Genomic DNA, 19,527 nt, shown 5'->3' on the forward strand with positions numbered 1-19,527 from the left:
GGTAACAGGTCCTCCGGCGCCTTGTTCTCCAAATCTTCTCGTGTTTCGTGAGGAGGCAATACACCTGGACCAAGCTGTTGTTCAAGTGCGCGACTAGCGCTTTTCGTCAGGGGTATTCAATCCAGGGGCTGTACAGGCTGCCACCGTCCACTTTATGTGCAAGCACCGTTCGTTGCCTATAAGTTTCCAGAACTCCGTCCTGCGATGTTGAAGATCATTCACCCCAGCGTCAAAGTATCTCTCATTCTTCAAGATCGTGATACCTGAGATGCGCAGCCAGTGCAAAAGCCGGTATTGCGTGGCCACATTGCGGGCACGAATCATTATCGCTCTCTTCCCAACCACCCTCAGTGTCAGACGCAGGTGTTTCTTCAGGGTCCTGGACTTGGGGGGGACTATTTCTTTCACCGGTCTCTTCATCGTCCACGTCGCTCCCGTCCTGCATGACCCGCCACGGGCGCAGAGCCTCGTCTTGGTGTTTAAACATACTGGCGATGTTTCGACCCACTCCAGGCCTGTCCTCGGCTGCTCCCATGACCATGTTTGCGGCACAAATGTTGATCAGCTGTAGGTTCCATTTGGGTCCCTTTTCGCTGGACAAGCGGCGTAGCAGCGGCAGCAAAGCTTCTGACACGAGTCGCTCCGCCAAGTGTTCCATGTCAGACTGCAGATCAAAGACGAAGTTGGGCAGAGGCCCGGACCGCGAGGCGCGCTGGTAGTTTTGGGCATGCATGTTGTGCCACGACCTGATGGACAGGCGAAGAGTCCGTGGCCTGGCCAGCCAGCGCTGTTCGCCTGCATCCGCGAGAGCGCCATCGCCTCGGGTCAGGAGATCAATTTTCATTCTCCTTAGCAGCGAATGGGACAGCTTATGGAGCTCTTCGATGATTTGGGGCATTGTCGAAAGGCCTTTGTAGGTGTCTTCGATGCTAATCTGTGAAGGGACGTCACTCGCTTCTTTGACTTCCGATGGATCCACGCCATGAAGAAGTTGCCATATGCGCGATCCGGCGCCCCTCTCTGCGCCAGGTCCAGAGAGCATTTTCTCAAGGGAGGCCGGTGATATTTTTGGCGATTTTCTCACCTGTCCGACTTTCAACTTGGACTCGCACTCGTGAGAGTTCTCGGGAGGACTATGTCCGGTCAGATGGCTCTCTAATATTGAGGCCATCTTGAATCCGATCCCTGGCACGCTGCGTAGCTTGAGATCGTCCATGAAATTTGTGACATCGTCGTCGGTGAGGGCAAGCAAGGTGGTCTGATTGCGAGGCTTGTGCCTCGCGCCTACGAGCTTGCTCAAAACTTTGTTTGTTGATACTCCGCATGTTGAAGTATATCCGTAGTCATCTTCGATTCTTGTCCTCAGATACAAAGCAAGGTGTGAGCCGAGGAGTAAGCGTAAAAACCGAACGTCGTCATAGTTAGGTTTGTCCGGTACCTCGCCTTCGACCATGCCTGCGAACGTTGTGAGGTCGCACGGGAAGCCTTTCTCGGGGTCTTGCTTGGAGAGATAGAAGAACGAGCTCTCCAGACCGTTTCGGTTGAGGCATGAAATGTTGTGGTCTACCAGGTCGGTCACGTCTAATTTTAATCAGTATGAAGCCGCATCAGAGATTCCAGATTGCACGCACCCATGAAGATCTCATCAAGGCCCAGTCGTTCTACACGTCCACACCAGCTGAAGCCCCTGACAAATCCAAACAGCTTCTTGCTAATGTCCCGGAAAGGCGTCAAGTCCTCTCCATCGACAAGTCTCAATTCAGGACACAGCCTGCTAGCCTCAGTCACGAGCATGAGTTTCCTCACGCCTCGGGCGCGGGCGGCGTAGTTGCATGTTGCAAGGATGTTCTTCTGCTTGATGCCAAGGGGTGTGCCAGGTGGTGCCAGCGAGGGGTTGAGAATGGTATGGACTTGGGCATAGAAGCAGTCGTAGTCCTTGTCTCATCAGTGGCAATGTTGTCTTGGTGAACATCAGAACTCACAAATTGAAGTATGAGGCGATTATGGGAGTGTGTGGGAGGTTTTCTGGATTGCGTGAAGTCCATGGCGGCGTATTATTTTTGGACCAAGAAGACCACCCGCCGAACTTGTGCATATTCAGGATATCTCATTGGGTATTAAGTTGGCACAATCAAGATTTGATGAGTTCATGTTGCTTCAAAGTGTTTAGGTTGATGGTGGACCGTGAATCCCATTGACGGACGCGACCGACACAGCGTCGTAGGGTAGGCGATACGACGCTTAGTCAAAACGCACGTCAATATCAGGTATCTTGGAAACATTCTGCCATTGAAATGTTGGCTCGTACAACAGACACGCGATCACCGAAACGACTCAAAATAGCAGTCGGGCTTTCGATCGTATCGGAGACACGTACTTTCAGCGATCGTTCACTTTGAGAAAGTCCTCGACGTACTGTCCGAGACAGTCCGACCGACCGACTGGTGAACGCGTCTCAAGTTTCAATACAAGTCTCTTACGAACGTCCGGACACAAGCGCAATCGTCCCAGCAGTCACTCAGCCATGACTCTGGAGCCCAACAGAAAGAACCAGAGGCGTCAGCAGCAGCCTTAGAAACTGATACCTTCTCCACAAAGCCCGAAGCAATTGATCCTTGTCCCCCATGCATGCGCAAGCGCGCTAAGCGCGAAGCGCTCGCTGTCGCCAGGAAGCCATTTCATCCGACGACAACAGGTGTATTGCACAAAATTTGTTATACAAGAGTGCAGTTTAGCATGGCCTACCGTAGGCACTCGACAAAGTCGCTAGCGCTGGTCTGTCTTGGCTGACCGGGACCCCTGTCAGAAGTGGTGCCAATTGATCTGTAGCTATTGGGCTGCACGGGTCGTTTGGGCATGAGTTTTGTACAGGGCCTGAGTAGGATTTGTACTCCTGCATAGGCATGGATGCATGACGCTAAACTAAAGGAGGCTAGATTTTAGCAACCAGCGCTAGCGACTTTGTTGAGTGCCTACGGTACTTGTCGGCAGGTACATCCTTGTCGGCGTACAGCTTCTTCAGCTCCTCACAGTACGCCTCGTAATCCCGCACTTTGCTCTCCACAAAGTCGTCGCTATCATGACACCACAGCTTGGAGAGGGTCTCCTCTTCACTGAGAGAAAGCGTAGGTGCATACAGCTGGCAAATGTGACCAGACCACATGGCGTGCATGCCGTTGACAGAACTCAGGCCTGTCCAGAACCACGCACCGCCGTGTTCCCATGTCCGTTTCATGACGTTGGTCAGGACCGGCTTCCGCGTCGGCGTGCCCTACGCTCCACTGCTTCGAATATTTCCAGGAATTCCTCGCGTCTCTCATTGAACCGACTGAGCTGTTCGCCCTTGAACTCGCCAAGGTCGCCGTCCGTCAGCCAGTACGGCACGCGCAGCAACTCGGCCGGTTGTGCGTTCACCCACTCCAGGTCGACCAGGCTCGTGATGTTCCAGTCATAGTCGACAAATATGTTGCTGGCGTGGAGATCGTCAAACCGCAGATAGAAAGGCCCCTCACGCCGATCCTCGAGAATGTAGCGGTGGGCGACGGCCCGGAATGTGACCTTGCTCGCCATCGTGCTGCTACAGTCCGTGGCATCAAAGGCGGCGTTACGGTTCGACGAGAGACGGTGGTCGTGAAAGGTCATCATGTCGGACACGTATGACTCTGTGGCCGCATAGGTACGGTCGCGCGGGATACAACGGGGTGCGCCGTCATTTTCGAGAATGGCGATGCTCGTCGTGATCGGTCTGTTGGAGAGCGTGATGATGCCGTCAGCGTGGAATCTAAAGGCGCCGATTCGGGGCTGTGGAATAGAGGCCAGGGAGAGCATCGTCTTGGCAAGTCCATGGTAGAGATTCCGCCTTCGCATGGGGTCATCGCGGTGTTTGGCCCAGGTGTTGGACAGCATCTGGCTCTTGTCCGCGCCAACATCCTCAAGGATCATGTAGGCAGTTGAAAGGCGATAGGGAGACGTGTGGGGGATATAGTGAGAGAGGAGAGTAGAGGGCCTGAGCCACGCGTGGAGCATCCGTCGAAGATACTGGACAGCGCGGGTCAAGAAGGGGCGGTGCGACTGATGGGTGAATTGGCGGTGATCGGCGAGCCCGAAACCGTAGAGATGTGGTATGCGAATACCAGGACAATGCTCCTGCATCCAGGCGTACGTTGCCACTTCGCAGCTCATCTTCTCATCTACGGCGCCTCGTGACCGCACTTCACCCAACTTGTGAGGCATGGCGCACCGCAAGAATAAGCGCCTGCATGGTGCATCCAAAGGTTCGACGACAACGGGGAAACAGATGTTAAAAGTGCCGATCCTGCATTCCTTGTACTTGATGACAACGCGAGCATCCTGGGCAACACTGAGATGGTGTCTGATGAGGGCTTTGGTTGTGGCTCGCTCCGCAACGAGCTGCTGCGCTTGTGTTGTTGTCGCGTCCAGGTACTGCTTCTCGTGAATGACATTGTCGTCAAGGTCCAGAGCATCTTCGTATGACTCGGGGAATTTCTCAGCCGTCATGACGAGGTCAACATGAAATGATGTTTGATTGAGATCAAATGGGTGAGGCTGGCCTGAGAACTCAGGGGCAGCCTCAGCTCCGAGACAGCAGTCAATTAAACCTGGGCCATTTTTGATGTTTGTGTAACCCCCAAAACGACACATCAACTCTTACACGACGGACTTTCTATCAAGAGTCATATTTGGCTGCACTGATTACCATGATTCCGTGTACTACTACATGTAGTCACTGGAAGCAGCAAGCCTGACGTGGATTGACGTGGACAGGACTCACAGACTCAAAGTCTCCAGGAGCCAGCAGCACAGGGATCTATCATCTACATACCCACACGTGCCTTCAATTGTTAGGGCCTCGAAAACACCACCCCATGTCAGGCGCGCTCTTTGTCGCGAGATCCTTGGAACTGGCGCCGCAAGGATGTATGCGGCCCTGACGCGACCAGCGATGCGGTCATCACCACCTTGGCCGTCTGCTTTGATGCCAACTGAGCGCCCTTTCCAACACGAACAAGACAGGTGAGTCTGCGAGGTCCTGAGGCTAGCCTGGCTTGGAACGAAGCCGAAAAGCGCCAAACGAAAAGTTGAAGCACTGTCAGTAATCATCGCCATGCTCTACATGTACTCGCTGTGACACGCGACTTGGTCGAGTCCCTCGCGAGGTGCAGCACAACACCACCAGCACCACCACGCGTCACCGCCTCTTCGGATCTCATCAAACTCGCATGGAAAGGATTCTCTGGATGGCACCACCAAAAGCCACGCGAGAGGTCGCCGAATGTCCGCATTTCTCCCCCGCGTCGCGTCGAGACTCGAGCAATGCATGCGATAGTCCGACCTAGCTCTGCGAAGACGAAGAAGAAGCCAAGGAGACCCAAGGTGATAAAGTCGTTAGCTGCATGAAATAGACGCCAGTCACAAATGCCCATTGGTGGTCTGTGTCGTCGTCCCCTGTCCAGCACTTACCTGCTGCGCCAACGACCAACCACAGCCGCGGCTGACCCTCCATCGCGAGCGTCCATCTCACTCACCTCCATGGCCCAACACCTTCAACAACCGCATCCAGCACCTTCCCTCGAATCCTGCCGCGTCTAGAGCTCGATCAGCTGGGGTTCGACTGCGACGATGCTGCATGGCCCATGGGCTGCATTCATGAGGATGGCGCTTATCGTGGCCTGCTCGCATGTCCCCCGCAGAAGAGACAGGGCGCTCTCAAGTGATATATGGTAGCCGCCGGGCATCGTCTGAAGAGCCGTTGGCTCTGACGCCTCTTCCTCTCTTCCTTCTGCGTCCAAGTTGAGAGTCACGTCGAATCCCTTTCGCTCATTCATCCTCGAGGTTCCCTGGCGGATCCGTCCCACTGGAAGTGTCACTTTGCCAGGCATCACCACTGTCTTGTCGAGTTTGTCTGTCGGGCTGGTCCACAGGCACTCACTCACACAAAGATTCCAACGCACTTCTGGCCCAGCTGATCTCGCTCAAGAACTCTCGAGGGATAGCACGATTGGACTTGACCGCCGACCCCCATCCACCATGTCGTTCCAGCAAGGGGCCCCCAAGAAACCACGGCTGTCGCTCAAGATAAAGACATCATGTGAGCCAGCCGCCCGACCAAGGCCTCAAGTCGATCCCTCAGACCCAACCGCCTTCAACACTCTGTCCAATGCCTACGTGACCGCTATCGAGAGGTCCACGCCCCTCACGGCCATCAACACATTGCAGGCCTTCAGTCTCAATACGCCAGTGGAACATCAGGACTCGAGGCTGAGAGTGCACACCCCGTTCGTGGCCAGATATCCAGAGACACCACTCTCCGCTCATCCGCAGTCGCCACGGGTCATGGAGATGAGCTTCCCCAGCACCATGGCGGCCACACCACCAATGTCTGGCACCACCGACTCCAATGAGTCCAAGGTCTTCACCTTTTCCGTGGCGGACACGGGTGAACAGCCCCAGGCCAAGCCCACAGATGACCGCAAGGGCAAGAGCCGCGTCCTCCCATACATATCAACCAACCATCTTCGCTGCCCTCCATACACCCAGCCCCAAGTCCTCCACAGCATTCTTCGCAACTCGCCTCTGCCACCCAAGACAGCCATACCCCCACCGTCACCTCGCAGACAGTCGCTGCGACTGCAGGAAAAGGCTGCTCGACGAGTCGGGTACACGAGCCCACTCGAGCAGACCATTGTGACGAACAAGTACACGAGGTCTCACATCGACTTGCTGTCGGCAGAACCCTCCCCCAGCTCTCCAAGCATGACAGCCCCAGCCTCACAGGAACCATTGGACGCTGTTCTGTCCTTCACATCCAACGAGATCCAGGACGGAGGACAGACACCCGGTCCATTTGAGGAGACACGCAGGCGAGTCACCGGCTCCACTGCCGTACCCTTGTCGCCATCCTCACCCATGGGGATTCGCAAGCGCAAGAAGAAGGAGAAGAAGAGGCGGTGGGTCTGGACGATTGGTCAAGACGAGGAGCAGAGCCAGGAGGTTGGTGGCACACTGGCTGCCATGCGGCGTGAGGTTGCAAACGAGCGGAAAGACGAACAGGACGACCGGCGAACGCCCATCGCGTTCCCCCCCGACCTTGATCGCGATGAGCTCCCGACACCCAGCGTGGAGAGCTCAGATTCGGCATGGAGCGAGATGCGTGACGTGGAGATGACAGATTCGAGCAGCGTCGTGTCGGAGGATCGACTCAGTGTGGCGCGCAGTGACACCGATCCGGACGTGAAGACACCGATCGCCCCGAGGAGGTCATTCGGCACGGAGCAGAAGAGAGACACGCCCATCCCAGAGCTGTCCGGCAGCAGGAGGGACACGCCTGTGCCACCAGAACACATGAAGCGGGATACACCCGTGCCGCCAGAGCTTGTGAAGCGGGACACACCTATACCGCCAGAGTACCAAAATTAGAAGAGAGTATGGCGAGTTGATCACTTGGCGACGAGTGAGGAGATATGGTGCTTGCGGCGGGCTGGATCGCCAGCTTGTTTTCCCCTTTCCCCCTTTTTTTTACGAGACACGAAATGAGCAATGACTTTTTTTGGTATATATTTTGGAGTGGGTAGCATAGCAAAGGAGGCAGCATTTATCCAACATAATGAGCATCGCCTGAAGGATTCATCACCTACCCCGTTCCAAGAACATATGCCTATCCGACTCATTGCGACGACGGCTTGTGCTGTTGTAGTTGATGGTATATCTGCTCCGCCGAGGTGATACACTGCATGTTGGCGCCGAGTTTGTTGATCGTCTCCATCCATTCGTCGTACTCGTCCGAGTCAAACACAATGCCGCCGCCTGCACAGTTGTTAGCGCTACCTCCCATAGACTCTACATTTCTATTCAATGAACTTACCTGCTTGCAAGTACGCCGTGCCGTCCTTGACGAGCATCGTCCGCAACGCGATGCACGTATCCATGGCGCCCTCGACAGCGTTGCCCTCCTCGTCGACACCGCCGTAGCCAAAGTAGCCAACGGCGCCCGCGTACACACCTCGCCTCTCGCCCTCCAGCTCGGCGATCAGCTCCATCGCTTTGACTTTGGGCGCACCTGACACCGTGCCGGCGGGGAAGATGGACCGGAACGCGTCGAATCGTGTCTGGCCCGGCCGGAGCACGCCAGAGACCTGCGAGACAAGATGCTGGACGTGGCTGAATTTCTCCACCACCATGAGACGATCCACGCGAACCGTCAAAGGGTCAGCGACGCGGTTGACATCGTTGCGCGCCAGATCGACCAGCATGACATGCTCCGCACGATCCTTGAGCGAACTTCGTAGCTGGTCCGCCAGACGCTGGTCCTCCTCAGGGGTAGGTCCTCGCTTGACAGTTCCGGCGATCGGATGTGTGATGATCCGGCCCTCTTCGCTCTTGACCAGCAGCTCGGGTGATGCACCGACAATCTGAAAATCTTTGCAGTCGACGTAGAACAGGTACGGCGAGGGGTTGACGGTCCGTAGGTGACGGTAGATGTTGAAAGGGTGCAGCGCGGTCGGTCGGGCGAAGCGCTGCGAGGGGACGGCCTGGATAATGTCGCCCTTGACAATGTGCTCCTTCAACTTTGTCACATGCGCTTCGTACCCCTTTTGCCCAATGTTGGAGGTATACTCCTGTCCTAGCTCAATGGGCCCTTGCTCTGGCAGAGGTACGTTCGGTGAGTCGAGAAGTGTGACAAGGTCGTTGATCGTCTCCTTTGCCTTGTTGTACGACGCCTCGAGGCTCGAAGCCTGGCCGTCCTGGGGGACGTGAACGTAGCTGATCACCTTGATGACGCCGTAGAACCGGTCAAAGGCCACGATAGTGTCGTAGAGCATGAACAGAGACTCGGGAACGTGCAGCTTGTCCTCCAATGGTCGCGCCGTCTTGGGCTCAAAGTACCGTACGCAGTCGTATCCCACATAGCCAATCGCGCCACCTGCGAGGGGAGGCAGTCTCAGCTCGGGCACCGAGGCGACCACATGCTGATCCAGCTCCTTCTCCAAGCCCACCAGGGGGTCGGTCTCCTCGCCATAGCCCGGTCCTGTGGTGAGGACCTTTCGTGGGCCTGCGCCCACAAAGCTGTACCGGCCGAGCTGCTCGGTAGCGGCCGACTCGAAGAGGAAAGAGTACTGGCGGTCGTCGGAGGCGGCGCGCGTGGAGATCTTGAGGTAGGCGGCGGAGGGTGTGATCAGATCAGAGGAGATCTGGCGGTAGACGGGGACGAGGGTGGGCTTGCGGGCGCTCGAGGTCTTGCTGGCCTTGGAAATGATTTCTCCGACGGACTCCAATGAGGGGAGGATGTCTGGCTGTCGCGCTCTCCATTAGCTCGCGAGATCAGGCCGAGGCTCTGTGTAGACTCACACTGGGCACCATTTTGCCTTAAATTGAGGAGCGTTGCCCCGAGGAACGTGGAAGAGCAGAGCGAGGTGGGTGGGTTCGAAGAACAATATGAACGAACATGTCAGACGTCGAGTCAATAGAAAGTTGAATGCCCCGCCGCTATCGGACAAAGGGTCCTTATCGGTCGCGGGGCTTCGTCCATGACTGCAAAGGTGACCAACAAATGCTCTTCAGACGTACGTTTTGACGCATTGACCCTCTCCTCAGGCATAGCTACTGATGTATGGCGACTGAGTGGCATTGAAAATCCGGCATGGACAGGGTGCGGGTGGTTCTGGGTCAAATAGCTCTCGATAGCTGTTACCAAGGCGGACATCACGCGTGCCAGTCAAGCCATACCTGAACGTGACAATCATATCTTTTCCGCAGCTCACTGGATCAAATAAGAATGGAATCCAGATTTATCTGAAGGGTTCAGGCTAACTCTCCACAGCCAACGCTTTGGCGCCTACAATCCCGCCATCTGTCCCCGAGATGACCCAGTACTCAATCCTCGAGTGATCCCTCTTGACAGCATACACCCTCACGTCGTTGCCCTTTGTGGCCTGTGTGACAGCATCCACCAGCTTGGAGTACTGTCCCTTCCTGTCCCAGTCTGCAGGGTCCATGATCTCAATGTCTGCCTTCTCGGCATCCCAGTGGCTGATCAGCTTGGCAAACTCAACTGCATACGCATCAGTGGTTGTCACTACTCGCTGAGGGGGACAAGACACACCTTCATCGGGAAGTCCACCTTCTCCAGACCATGAGAGGGCCACGGGGTGGAATGGCTCGTCTGCGTCGCTGACGTAGAATTCATCCTTCACGGCATCTGTAATCTCCTTTGGGACCTGGAGCTTCGAGTCGGTGGTCTTGAACTGTGTCTTGCTTTGGGTCGAGGCTTGATTGCCGCCGCCAGAGGAGTCCTGGTTGGCCTTGGCAAGGAACGACATGTAGTCTTCGTCGCTAGCCATGATGGACGATGTGTGATATTGCAGGTTCCGTTTCAAATGGAGGCGTGGCGGCGCAGGCAGCTTGGGCAGGGCTTTAAGAAATGTCGAGTGGTACAGCCTTCGTGCCGCAGGTGTAAGGAGCTCAGATCGCAAGGTCAGAAACAAGGATGGGGAATGACGACAAAGTAAGACCATAAGGTGCTTTATTTCCACTTGATTCAAGTTTAGGGACTGGGACTGTTACTAGCTGAGATGCTCGTATGCTGGACAGCCAATAGGCGGTGACGTCAACTGCAAGCAAGCTTTGTACTTCAGTGCCTTCCGGTACACATTAATACTCCAGGATGGCACACACAGAAGCGCTTACACCACCCGAGGTCCCTGTATTTCCACTTGGAGCAAGTATCACAAATGGTTGAGCATGTGTTTGGGTATTCATTTGAGATTCATAGTCTCGTCTAGCTGAGCTTTTCATTTTTCATCCATTGTGAACCCAGCCCAGCCCAAAAAAAGGAAGAACAGTCCCTCGACACCAATGCAATGACCGAAAGATACAACAAAAGAAAGGATCCGAATATTGGCTCCGTTTATGCGGAGGCAAGGTCCTTCTTGAGAGTACCCTGGTACTGCTTCTTCTCCGCGGGTGTCTGGAAAGCACCGTGTCCAAACTCGGAAGAGGTGTCGATCCACTTGAGGTTGATCTTCTCGAGAGCCCTCCTCGAGGTGTGGGTGAACATGGACTTGCGGAGAGTCATGACACGCTTCTTGACACCAGGGACAGAGCCCTTGACCATGACGAAGTCGTTGTTGACCTCACCATAGCGGACGAAACCACCAAGACTACAAGAGTTAGCATGAGAAAAAAGGACGGAGGACCGGGATGAACATACGGTGTGATGCGCTTCTTGGTAATGTCGAGAGGAGTGGAGGCGTTGTCCTCGGCGTCAGCCTTACCGATGCGGTAGATCTTGTGGTTGACCGAGGTACGGTGGTGGTAACCCATCTGACCGGCACGGGCAACGGTCCACTGGACGTGGGACGGGTGCCAGGCACCGATACAAGCAACCTTACGGAGACCCTTGTGAGTCTTACGCGGGAGCTTCTTGGTACCCCAACGGGCGGTGACACCGTTGAAACCGTGACCCTTGGTGACGGCAATGACATCAATCATCTCGTCCTGCTCAAAGACAGAGTCGACGTTGACGGGCTTCTCGAAGAGGTCGCGGCCAAAGTCGACCTTGTCGGCGACGGAGCCACCGTTGATCTGGACCTCCATGAGGTGGGCCTTCTTCTGCTTGAGAGGGGTCTTGCGGATCTGGGTGTGGGCGAGGACGCGGACGACGGTGCAGTACTTCTTCATGCGCTCGAGCTCGCGGGTGATGGAGGAGCCGCTGCTCTCGGAGTGCTTCTTGGCGTACTTGGTAAAGGCCTTCTTCTTGCTCTTGTACCAGTTCTTGTAGAAGCGGCGCTTGACCTCGTCGGACAAGTGCTCAGCCCAGACGGTGTTGAGCGAGCGCAGACCGCGGGGAGTCTCGATGTAGCCAACCAGACCAACAACGATCATCTAAAAGATGTTAGCCATAGGCACAGAGCCAAGCGGGCTGCATTGTTCGTACAGGTGGGGTATCGATGACAGTGACGGCCTCGACAACCTCCTTCTTGTTCGCCTTGGCGCCAGGTCGGTCGAGGTCGCGGACGATCGTGGTCATACCGGCCTTGTAGCCCATGGTAGCCGTCAGGTGGACGGGCTTCTTGGGGTCATCCTTGGGGAAGCTGGCAGAGAAGAAAGGCAATGGTCAGTCTCCAGTCCCATCATTGCAGCTTGATATTTTGGGAGAGGATAGAAACACTCACGACTTGACCTTGCCACGGTGACGGGCAGCACGCTTGCGCGGCAAGAAAGCCAGCGAACCGTGACGGGGAGCCTCGAACTTGCGGTGCTGTTCATCATTAGTCTTTGCGAGATCAATTGAAGCGTCCGGCGTGTCTACTCACAGACATGTTGGGCGGCCTGGATGGTGGTTGTTAGTGTGAGGTGGGATGGGACAAGCGCAAACACAGAGATGAGAAAAGGCAGAGAGGGTTTCGACTTTTGTGTGGGCGAAAATTAGCTGCACCAAAATCCGTGGGTGGCTCGTGCACGGCCGACTCCACCGCTGGCGGACTTGGAGATTTCCTCAGGGCTACCGAGTCACGTGCGCATGCTCCTCATTACCCGCCTAGCCAGCGGTTGAGAATGTGAAATTGCGTTATAAAGTAACGTATGGATTATCTTCTACGTATTGTAGACAGCGGAAAGCAAGACGCGTCTTTGCACAGCACTTGTGCGTTGAACTGTGGGATCAGCGCACTACTCACGCTCTATGCCAGGCGCTCGACTGCGCTCTATCTGCACTTGCTACGGAATATTGCTATGCTTCTCACAAGCTTGGTCCGTCTGTTTGCATGCTTCGTGAGGCCAAGTCCGCAAGATGTCGCCAGCGCGGACGCTGGTGGATGTATTGAAACGACGATTTGGAGATGTGTGAAGTCGGGGCCCAGGGGCTAGATAGGCTAAACAATTTGCAGGAAAGCACTGACTACACACACAAGCATCTATCACGCGAGCCCAAGATCAGCCGAGTCATACATGGCCTTGGAAGCTATTCCAAGATATCTGCCACCCAGAGTGTAGGTTGTCGGGTGTGAACCGGCGGCAGCGGGTTGTTGAACGACATGAACGCGGTGTGGCTCATCTCAGGGGCGAATTCAGACTGCGACCATGTGAACGAGTCCGCGAGCTGAGACGGTCGGCGTGGCACTCCATTGGCGAAATCCTTGTCAAACTCGATTGCAGGCTGCGTGCTGCGATTCTGACCGGGAGACCGCTTGGGAACCGACCGCTTCGTGTGTCTTAGCAATGTCGCCCAAGCGCCTTCCTGGATGCCATGGCGAACCTTATCCAAGGGCGAGGAGGCAACGTTTTCCTCGCCTCTGGCCACACCAAAGGCCATGGCCTTCCTCCTGAGCTCGGGCGATTCAGCATCTACCATCCTGGCGAGCGATGTGCTGATGACTGACATGGCAGACACTCTTCCAGCTATAGCCTGTCGTTGCAAAATTGGCTCAGGCTTCTCTGATACACGATGATGCTGAACCCTTACCTTCAAATAGCTCATGTTGAAAACGCCTGGCGCAAGACTGGCCAACTCGAAGAAGGACTCTCCCTTCATCACACGATAACCATTGTGCTTCCTTTGGACGCCGATCATGAGCACATCCAGGCTGGTCTCCAAGGCCCTGACCACATCAAATGAAGCCATTCCATGCAGTGCATTGTGCATTGGTATTTCTTGCATCTCTGTTGCTGGGGGAGTCCATGTCTGCTCAACCAGACCCATGTACTCTTCAATCGCTCTCTGATCAACAGGGTCAAGGAACGTATAAGCATGTTGCGTGGTACTGCTCGTAGTTCGCTTCCTTTTCCTCCGTGCACGCGTCCCATTCATCAAAACATTAGCTTTGGATAGATCTGCATGCTCCGTGAACTTTGTCGACACGTCCAGCAAGCAGTGTAGCTCGATGAGTTTCGCTGCCAAGACGCCCTCGGGTGCCACCAGAGCAGACGATATATCGGGATGCTGCAAAGAGAAACAAACTTCGGCAGAGTACAGGGGGTCGACGGCAACGAGACGCACGCCTAGTCGTGCCCACAACTACTTTGGGTCAGCTCATGTTGTGCGAGAACACCGGTGTAACTCACCTCGAATTCTTTGATCTGATGCTCCAGCGTCTCCAGATCGTCTACGGTCAACCCTTGCCACAAGTTTGCTACCGAAAGATTGACGAAGCTGGCATCCTTCTTCTCGATCCATAGTTGTTTGTCGTCCACCGCGCGCTTCAGGTCGACAGCAGAGGCAATCCAGTCAGCTTCGGGGGGTAAGTCGAGAGTCATGGAGCATTGTAGGACCACGTGTGAATCGCCGTGTTTTTCTGAAAGATCCAGTATAGGTAGATCCAACGTCTTGAGTGTCATGGCCGAGGCATGCCACTGTAGGGTCATTGCACCAGGGATAGAACACATGAGAACAGGTGCTGAATGCTGGGGGAATCATTTTTAGTAGCCTCACGCTGTGAGCTTCGACATTCGGGAAAAGCCCTTTAGTATTCCAGGTAGGAGCATCCCTAGGCAAGTTGCCCAAGGTGGCATGAGGCTCAATTACCAACGCTGGCGCGCTCTCAGGTGCACCTTCCCGATTCCTTAGGGACAGTTCAGGTACGCAATCGCCTTGCGTTCACCCTAAACAGACCTTTGCAGTCCGAATGATTACATGGCGCGATACCTCTCACAATATTTGTATCAGAAGACAGTGCAGGAGTGCACCCGGGTTTGTATTGTAAGCCATGAAATTGGACAGTGGCGCCATGAAACTGCAACGCTCGCAAATGTGACGTGATGCTCCCAATTGCTCCTACGCCGTATCACCGTCTATATCCAAACGAATTGCCCAAATCATCATCTCGCCGCATAAAGTACGCAGCCGCAGGTTTGCACGCTCATCACGCCGATCCTGTTCTGTTGAACCACGGGAAAGATCCCTTCTTCTTCGCTGCCTCCAACCCCCCTCCTTGGCTGTTTTCCACCTGCTCGCTGCGCCTGTCTATGTCCTATTGTATCACGTTAGCGGTAGTTCCTCCAGGACAATCCAGACTGCAACTCACCACTTCATCAACGGGCATCTTGCAGCCGAGGATAGTTTCGCGCACCGTCTCGTGTTTGGACAAGCTTGGATACGGGCTACCTTGACTCTTCATGATAGGGAGCAGAATACTTCCAAGAACATGGAACTTTGCCCAGTGTATCTTGTCCCCCTTGGCGCCAACAAAGGTCTTGCTTCCTACTTCAGCCTGCACGAGATCTCTGCGATGCACTGCCATGTATGGTATTCTCGGCAATGGTGAGTTCTGCCAAGCCAGACGATAGGCAAAGTAGCTGTTCGTTGTGCTGGTCAAAATCAGATTCTTGGCAAATCGTTTGCCGACCGTCTCTGACACCAGAGCGTGGGTCTGGAGGAGGCGGTTGATAGGAGTCGAGTTGATGCCAGCAACGACCGCCGCCAGGCCGTTGTAGTTGTTCAGTTGGCGTAGTTTTGTCGCTATGTTCATAAACTTTTCAAGCATCTGGGCCCGATGCTTGGCTTTGTCCCGGAGAAGGATCATGCATGTAACCCAACGGGCAAGGTGATTGAAGTGGGCAATGGTCCGGTCCACGTTTTTCAAGCTCTGACACTTAGCTTTGTCTGCCGCGGAGAGACTCACATGCCGCACAAGATCCCGGATGCGCATCGACGAGAACATGATCCAGTCAATGCGCGTCATCTCCTCCGCAATGTCGTCGACGGGTACGTCCATGAAGATGTGGTAGCGGAATTTGTTCATCGGCAGCTGATTCGAGGGCTCAAGCAGGGCGGCTTCCCTTTCGTATTCCTCGTAGGAATGATACTGGAATTGGTTGCTCATCGTGTCGGCACGATCCGCCTCGGAGCCCTCGGAAGGCCTGCCGTCTGCGTCTTCGAATTGCAAGGAGCCAAGGCTAGATGTAACTTCGTTTGTCTCCTTTTGCGCGTTGTGGCCTCCATCGTCGTCCTCTACATCATCTGCGTGTGCCCACCCCGTGTCGTCGTCCTCAACGACGTTGTGGTTCAGGTTGCGACGCATTTGCTGGGCTGCTATTGAGAAAATGGGCTCGGTCGACAGGTGCTTGATGAATTCATCCAGCCTATATTTCGTGGTGGGCCGAGCGAAATCGCCAGGGTACAGAGCCACCCATCGCGCCACAACCTCGATGATTCGCAGTTGGGTCGCGGTCCTCGACAGATAGTGCGCTGCCTTGTCGTCTCGAACTCGATCCAGCCGCGCCAAAATGGCGGCGAAGAGCTCACCTGGCGCCGCAAACTTCCGATACAGGCAAAGGAAAATGTCCGAGAAGTCTGCGTCGGTCTTTGATATTCTTGGGGCCAGAAGGCGATCAACCAGCTCGCCAAAGGCCACTCCTTCCTCCTTTGCTGTCTGCTTCGTATCGTTGTCGTTCCGCTGCAAGAGGGGAATGTCGTCTGACGACTGAGGCTGTTCCGTGTCTGATTCCTCTACATGCAGGAATGAGCCGTTCGAGTTGTCGAAGCCCGTGGGCGGTCGAGGACTGATCGAAGATTGCTGGCGATGGCTCTCGCTTGTTGAGCCGCTGTTGAAGCCTTTCAACAAGGAGAACTCGGAGCTTGCTCTGCTGTGTTTATTGTCGCCGCTATACGATCGAGATGCCATGGGTTCGGGGGCTTCGAGATTCGATTGCGCTCGCCTGCGCGCGACCTGCTCGCCGCTGTCCTCTGCACAATCTTGGTCAGTAAGAGACTCGTCCGGTCATGGGTGCCGTACCTCTTCGTTGGCTCACTGCTGCTCTGAGGATACTTTGTAGGCACGACCGTGCCGCCTCAGGCTTGGTGGCCGACGCTTTGTATGTTGCGATGCCGACCTCATAGTATCGCTTGGCTAGGTCGTCGACATCCACGTGCCAGTCGTCTTCCGCAGTCTCGCATTTGTTTGCTACCAGAATAGAAGGCATCCCGGCGTTGCTGACAGCAGCTGCTTCGCGTTAGCGCAATTGCAATCACAACGCAATGCTACTGTGGTTGTGAATACCGAGTATTTGCGTCAAGGGTCGAGTTGTCTCGCGGGCGGTCACGTCGTATAGTATGATGGCAGCGTCGACTCGCGGCACAATGTGCCCGTTGATTTGTTTCGGCCATTGGATTTGCTGTGACGGGCTGGCTTCGAAGTGGTTCACGTCGAGCTCCAGAGCTGTGACCATGTGCGTGACGCCATCGACAGAAGACCGAATGCTGGGCGCCTCGGTCATAGGCAGACTCTGGAGTGCGAGGGCAGCTTGGATGAAGCAAGACTTGCCGACGCCACGGGCGCCAATAACCGCCACGTGGAAGGACTCCATCGCCGTCCTCTTCGAACGCTGCTGTTGTTGGGCCGCAGTATGTAGTGACGTGTGTTGATTGTGTTGGTCCTGCGTCGCGGGCAATCAGCCAGGTCAGCGCACGCGTTCCTCACGACGTGGGTGTATCGTCACGCTGTATTGGACGGGACGCTGCTTAAAGCTATAGCAGTCCTAATAACGACCCCTGCCCCGCGACGACAACGGTCACAGAAGAGTGGGGCAGGCGATTCCAGGGTGAATTTGACCTACCCAGGACTCAAGCATTCCAATTGTCAACGATTCCCGTCGCGGAGGCGGCCAGTTATTATGTGTGCTTTCTTTCTCGTCGCGCTCAATGGGGCTTGGCTCGTGAGTTGCGAGGTCCAGTGGCTGCAGTTGGGAACCGTCTGGGCCGTAGTCCTGGAAGAAGGGGTCTTCAAGAATTGAGTGGAATGAGTCGCGGTTTGAATTATCAACTGGTTCGGATGGCGCTCTTGCTGGTCGCTTCGTGCTGGGTTCAAGGCATTGATCACCGGCGGATTCAGCCAAGATGGAAGGCGTGCCTTTTGCTATTGAGCTTTGTCGTGTTTTACTGCTGCTTGGCTTCGTCGGTTCGCGCAGAATCGCAGAGGCACTTCGACGCGGCTTTCGCGAGCTGCTTTGCTTGCTGGCCGACGGCAAGCCTTCTGCAGATTTGTGAGCATGGTGACGACTCCCGCTTGATTTATCGAGGGGCATAATTAGTCGCAACGAAGCTGGGAAGCCAGGTCCAGCTGGGGTTTGAAACACGCGAGGGGCAAAGCAAAGGCTGAACAATGGGAATGGAATGTTGCCGGAAGGGGATCACGGCATTTTGGTGCGTCCTCCAAGCAAACTTCTCCAGGTCTGTCTTGACTCTTGTTGGATGTCACCGCCGCGAGCGAGGGTGGCACTAACGTACGACGAAACAAACAGAGCTAGAACAGCCGGATGGTGGCCGCGACGGTGGGGTTCGATCGGGCCCAGGAGCACGTACGTAGTTCATGTTGCGATCTGGCGAAACACTGCGAAATGGTTCAGCTCACCTCGAAAACACTTGGACAGTCTCGACGAGGACTAGAACAGCGCAACGATCCTGGTCGGTCAAGATGGTGCCGTTGTCGAGCTGCAGCAGAATCGTGGTCGCGCGCTGGGTCTGTGTTTGTGTTTCGCAATTAACGTCACTGACCTAAGGTAACCAAGTGACGAAGAAGAAGTCAAGAGAGTTGGGAGATCAAGATCCCGCGTAGCAACTTGACACGACACCAGAGAGTGCCCACAAGCAACTGTCTCACTGTCTCACCAAGGGTCCAATTGGCATCGAGTGTCACTACGTGTGAAGCGACGCAAGAACGTGCATGTCGCTCCGACTTCTGGTGTGGATAACATGAACACGCGATACCATGGTGAGCTGGAGGAGGATCCCCTCGCACCAACTGCTGGGGCTCATGCAGGCGTACACACCGTACGTACCACACGATTGTGCCCTGAGTGGTACCGCGCTTCACTAATTAGGTTGATTACCTGGTCCATCGTTGCACGACTTGGACTGGGGATGCAGCCAGAGCACGTGTCGTGCGCACGTGCTGTGTCCTCTTCGAATGTCCTACCCGACCATTCCACCGACAAGAAAAGCCGCATATCGATACATGGAAGTACCTAACTTCCCAAGTAGCTGCCTCTTCGGGCAAACAACCGAGGGTCTTCAATGAGTGGGTGCTGGCTTCGCGATAAGCATCGAAGCGAACAGACAGAACTCTCGTGAAACTAATGTTGACGGAGTGGACGAGGAGGTAGCACATCGAATGGAACAAACCTTCAAGTAAGCTCCTCGGCTAGTGTTGTTCCTTTGATACCCCAAGGCTTCTTGAAAAAAGGGGCCATAGACCGCCTATCGATGCCAAAGCAAGGGCGTACTGGCCAAAGGCCATGTTGACCCTGTCACCCGTCAAGTGAGGTCGGATTGTAGACAAGCGCGCTGAGAATAAATGCCATGACGGCTGCAGCCACCAACCGCAATAGACTTTGCGCGAAGTGTTGCACTACTACCGCGGCAAGGCCCGAGCCTTTGACATCTGATGAAATACCGTCACGACCTTCAAATACACCGTGCGTAAGGAGGCTCATTCTGTACTACTTACGGAGTAGTCCAGAACATGATCGAGTGGAAAAGCGTTTCCTTGTCACTGGGCGCAGAGGGTGCCACTGAAA

The 19,527-nt window shown here is 55.0% G+C and overlaps 7 protein-coding genes across 7 annotated transcripts; 1 reads left to right on the plus strand and 6 right to left on the minus strand.

The window, feature by feature from the left end:
• Positions 1–20: 20 nt before the first annotated feature.
• F5Z01DRAFT_384809 (uncharacterized protein) lies at positions 21–2,177 on the minus strand. Its single transcript, XM_046259450.1, has 3 exons — positions 1,983–2,177; positions 1,632–1,935; positions 21–1,581 (listed from the first exon to the last, which is right to left on the minus strand). The coding sequence occupies exons 1-3, from the start codon at positions 2,043–2,045 to the stop codon at positions 242–244; spliced, it is 1,707 nt and encodes a 568-aa protein (XP_046121316.1). The 5' UTR covers positions 2,046–2,177; the 3' UTR covers positions 21–241.
• A 476-nt stretch (positions 2,178–2,653) lies between these two features.
• Positions 2,654–4,518, minus strand: F5Z01DRAFT_694605 (uncharacterized protein; the record flags this gene model as incomplete). Its single annotated transcript, XM_046266245.1, has 2 exons — positions 2,654–3,253; positions 3,283–4,518. The coding sequence occupies 2 exons, from the start codon at positions 4,516–4,518 to the stop codon at positions 2,933–2,935; spliced, it is 1,557 nt and encodes a 518-aa protein (XP_046121317.1). The 3' UTR covers positions 2,654–2,932.
• Positions 4,519–5,746: 1,228 nt separating this feature from the next.
• F5Z01DRAFT_385009 (uncharacterized protein) lies at positions 5,747–7,651 on the plus strand. The gene has a single exon (XM_046259451.1). The coding sequence runs from the start codon at positions 6,049–6,051 to the stop codon at positions 7,435–7,437; it is 1,389 nt and encodes a 462-aa protein (XP_046121318.1). The 5' UTR covers positions 5,747–6,048; the 3' UTR covers positions 7,438–7,651.
• F5Z01DRAFT_645812 (anthranilate synthase component 1) lies at positions 7,559–9,502 on the minus strand. Its single transcript, XM_046262865.1, has 3 exons — positions 9,367–9,502; positions 7,883–9,311; positions 7,559–7,824 (listed from the first exon to the last, which is right to left on the minus strand). The coding sequence occupies exons 1-3, from the start codon at positions 9,376–9,378 to the stop codon at positions 7,685–7,687; spliced, it is 1,581 nt and encodes a 526-aa protein (XP_046121319.1). The 5' UTR covers positions 9,379–9,502; the 3' UTR covers positions 7,559–7,684.
• Positions 9,503–9,824: 322 nt separating this feature from the next.
• F5Z01DRAFT_671001 (uncharacterized protein) lies at positions 9,825–10,358 on the minus strand (the record flags this gene model as incomplete). The annotated part of the gene is made up of 2 exons (XM_046264639.1): positions 9,825–10,069; positions 10,121–10,358. The coding sequence occupies 2 exons, from the start codon at positions 10,356–10,358 to the stop codon at positions 9,825–9,827; spliced, it is 483 nt and encodes a 160-aa protein (XP_046121320.1).
• A 566-nt stretch (positions 10,359–10,924) lies between these two features.
• Positions 10,925–12,338, minus strand: F5Z01DRAFT_633343 (60S ribosomal protein L3; the record flags this gene model as incomplete). Its single annotated transcript, XM_046261944.1, has 5 exons — positions 10,925–11,177; positions 11,228–11,901; positions 11,954–12,110; positions 12,192–12,277; positions 12,333–12,338. The coding sequence occupies 5 exons, from the start codon at positions 12,336–12,338 to the stop codon at positions 10,925–10,927; spliced, it is 1,176 nt and encodes a 391-aa protein (XP_046121321.1).
• A 641-nt stretch (positions 12,339–12,979) lies between these two features.
• On the minus strand, positions 12,980–18,036 carry F5Z01DRAFT_616423 (RasGEF protein; the record flags this gene model as incomplete). The annotated part of the gene is made up of 9 exons (XM_046260913.1): positions 12,980–13,423; positions 13,481–14,032; positions 14,080–14,309; positions 14,597–14,616; positions 14,881–14,984; positions 15,039–16,699; positions 16,749–16,955; positions 17,013–17,337; positions 17,569–18,036. The coding sequence occupies 9 exons, from the start codon at positions 18,034–18,036 to the stop codon at positions 12,980–12,982; spliced, it is 4,011 nt and encodes a 1,336-aa protein (XP_046121322.1).
• Positions 18,037–19,527: the final 1,491 nt, after the last annotated feature.

Source organism: Emericellopsis atlantica (assembly GCF_019669845.1).
Source record: "Emericellopsis atlantica unplaced genomic scaffold F5Z01scaffold_4, whole genome shotgun sequence".
Taxonomy (NCBI): domain Eukaryota; kingdom Fungi; phylum Ascomycota; class Sordariomycetes; order Hypocreales; family Bionectriaceae; genus Emericellopsis; species Emericellopsis atlantica.

Coding starts and splice junctions, on each gene's coding strand:
- F5Z01DRAFT_384809 (XM_046259450.1), bottom strand. CDS start 2,045: ATGGACTTCACGCAATCCAGAAAACCTCCCACACACTCCCATAATCGC. Junction 1,936..1,982: donor ATCGCCTCATACTTCAATTT/GTGAGTTCTGAT, acceptor TGATGAGACAAG/GACTACGACTGCTTCTATGC. Junction 1,582..1,631: donor CCTTGATGAGATCTTCATGG/GTGCGTGCAATC, acceptor GATTAAAATTAG/ACGTGACCGACCTGGTAGAC.
- F5Z01DRAFT_385009 (XM_046259451.1), top strand. CDS start 6,049: ATGTCGTTCCAGCAAGGGGCCCCCAAGAAACCACGGCTGTCGCTCAAG.
- F5Z01DRAFT_645812 (XM_046262865.1), bottom strand. Junction 7,825..7,882: donor CACGGCGTACTTGCAAGCAG/GTAAGTTCATTG, acceptor ACAACTGTGCAG/GCGGCGGCATTGTGTTTGAC.